Source organism: Lithobates pipiens, unplaced genomic scaffold (genome assembly GCF_037356315.1).
Source record: "Lithobates pipiens isolate NorthernLeopardFrog02 unplaced genomic scaffold, aLitPip1_a1.2 Scaffold_16, whole genome shotgun sequence".
NCBI lineage: Eukaryota > Metazoa > Chordata > Amphibia > Anura > Ranidae > Lithobates > Lithobates pipiens.
Genome location: NW_027507748.1, coordinates 35,932,245 through 35,934,744, shown reverse-complemented (window position 1 = coordinate 35,934,744; position 2,500 = coordinate 35,932,245). Strand labels below are relative to the sequence as shown.

Here is a 2,500-nt window from a genome sequence, read left to right as displayed (position 1 = left end):
TCATCCTTTTAAAACCAAACACATATTAATTACACTGGTTCTGGGGCCAATTGAATGCAGGTAAGGCACTAAATGTATTTAATTACCACCTTAATAAGCCACAGAAGCTGTGTAATTAATATGTGTTGAGTTTTAAAGGGATGAGGTGGCAACCTTACTTTGCCACTTCAAGTACTTGCCTGATTGTTGCTGACCCAGATTGCCTGACTACTCTCTCGTCTTCTGCTCTGTCTACCTATTCGTTGCCAAACTAAACTTCCCAGCCAACATCTGCTGGCTGCCTGCCTCAACTCCTGTTTGAACCTGACTACTCTTTTGTCTAAAGCTTACTTGTTGAACTTCCTGACAACCGTCTGTTTGCCGCTTAACGAGACCCCTGCTTGTACCTGTCTACCCTCTGCTTGCTGTCTGCCAAATTCCCTGCTTGTACCTGGCAACTCTTTGCTTGTCACCTGCCAAGACCCCCTACTTGTACCTTACAACCCTCTGCTTGCCACCTGCAAAAACTCCCTGCTTGTACCTGAATACCCTCTGCTTGTTACCTGCCAAGACCCCCCGTTTGTTCCTGACTACCCTCTGCTTGCTACCTGCTAAGACCCCCAGTTGCACTTGACTACCCTCTGCTTGCCGCCTGCCAAGACCTTTGCTTGTACCCAGCTACCTTCTGTTTGCCACCTGCCAAACCCCCTACTTGTACCTGACTACGCCTGCTTGCCACCTGCCAAGACCCCTGGTTGTACTTGACTACCCTCTGCTTGCTGCCTGCCCTGACCCTTGCTTGTACCCAGCTACCTTCTGTTTTCCACCTGCCAAGACCCCCTACTTGTACCTGACAACCCTCTGCTTGCCACCTGCCTAAACCCCCTGCTTGTACCTGAATACCCTCTGCTTGCAACCTGCCAAGACCCCCTGCTTGTACCTGACTACCCTTTGCTTGCTACCTGCCAAGACCTCTGGTTGTACTTGACTACCCTCTGCTTACTGCCTGCCATGACCCTTGCTTGTACCCAGCTACCTTCTGTTTGCCGCCTGCCAAGACCCCCTGCTTGTACCTGACTACCCTCTGTTTGCCACGTGCCAAGACCCCTGGTTGTACTTGACTACCCTCTGCTTGCCGCCTGCAAAGACCCTTGCTTGTACCTATGTTCTGTTTCCTGCCTGCTAAGGCTCCTGCTTGTACCTACCTGTCTACACTTCGGTTGCTGTCTGCCAAGACCTCTGGTTGTACCTGACTACCCTTTGCTTGCCGTCTGCCAAAGCCCCTGTTTCTACCTGCCTACCCTTCACTTGCCATCTGCCAACACCCCTGCTTAAACTTGACTACCCTCTGCTTGTTGTCTGCCAATACTCCTGCTTACACCTGACTACCCTTTGCTTGCCTCTGTCAAGACCCCTACTTGTGCCAGACTACTTTCTGCTAGCTGCCTGCCAAGATCGCTGCTTGTACCTGACTACCCTCTGTTGCCGTATACTAAGATCTCTGCTTGTATCAGACTACATTCTGCTTGCTGCCTGTCAAGACCTCTGCTTGTACCTGAGTACCTCAGCTAGCCAACTGCTAATCCCTGCTTACTCCTGAAAACTCTCTGCTTGCCCCCTGTCAAGACCTTTGCTTGTACTTGACTACTTTCTGCTACCCACCTGTCAGAACCACTGCTTGTACCTGACTACCCTTTGCTTGCTGCCTGCTAAGACCCCTGCTTGTACCCAACTACCTTTTTTCTAGCCACTTGCCTGGAACCCTGCTTGGATTTAAGAACTCTCTAGTCTCTCACCTCATCCATTGTCTCTGCACCAAAATCTCTCCATATATTCCACCCCTTGGTGGCACAATCCCGGGGGCCATTACTTGGTGCCAGTTTGCTGCAAAGAAAACCGGGGGGCCACTAGGATCAATAGGTGAAAATAAAAGAGAAAAAGAGAGAAAATTAATGTAATATATTACATTTTTGTTTTCCAGTTTAGGGTCCGGTTGTGGTTTTCGTAGCCCAGAAGCCATATTGGGTTTTGACCTTAGTAATTCCTGGAGAGATGTTTTACTGAGATTCTATTATTATGTCTTTCTTTAGGATAAACCGGAAAAATGATGAAACGGGACCAATGCAGAAGTAGAACCAGCCTTGATGGGACACTCAGTAGATCAACATCTTCAGGATATGTCATGGGCTCAGATCTGGCCACAAACTCACCATCCCGAGGCGATGCACTTTGCTAACGCAGTTCAGTCAGCGTTGTTGTGTCCCAGAGAACTTCTTCAGGCATGTCCATACAATCGAGATAACGTGCAGGGTTATGACGTGTACACACAATGTATGCACTTTGTACAGAACATTAGTCCAATTAAATTTTAGTTTAAAACAAATAAATATGCCCCAGGTGTGCAAAGACTTACAGCTCATTTTCTTGAGAAAGTAGCCACAACCTGAGTAGAAAAGCCTGTCACCTGACAGAAGCTGCAACGTGGGACCTGTACTCTGTGCGTGGAAGCAGGGGTCTCTGT

At 48.6% G+C, this 2,500-nt stretch overlaps 1 protein-coding gene across 1 annotated transcript in view; it reads left to right on the top strand.

Moving 5' to 3' along the window:
- Nucleotides 1-2,500, top strand: part of RCSD1 (RCSD domain containing 1) — a 126,081-nt gene that overhangs the window by 122,631 nt on the left and 950 nt on the right. The window contains exon 7 of the mRNA XM_077479735.1: nt 2,070-2,500. This exon is cut by the window's right edge and continues 950 nt beyond it. Coding sequence (XP_077335861.1) covers nt 2,070-2,087 — 18 coding nt within the window. The 3' untranslated portion in view covers nt 2,088-2,500. The remainder of the gene's footprint in view (nt 1-2,069) is intronic.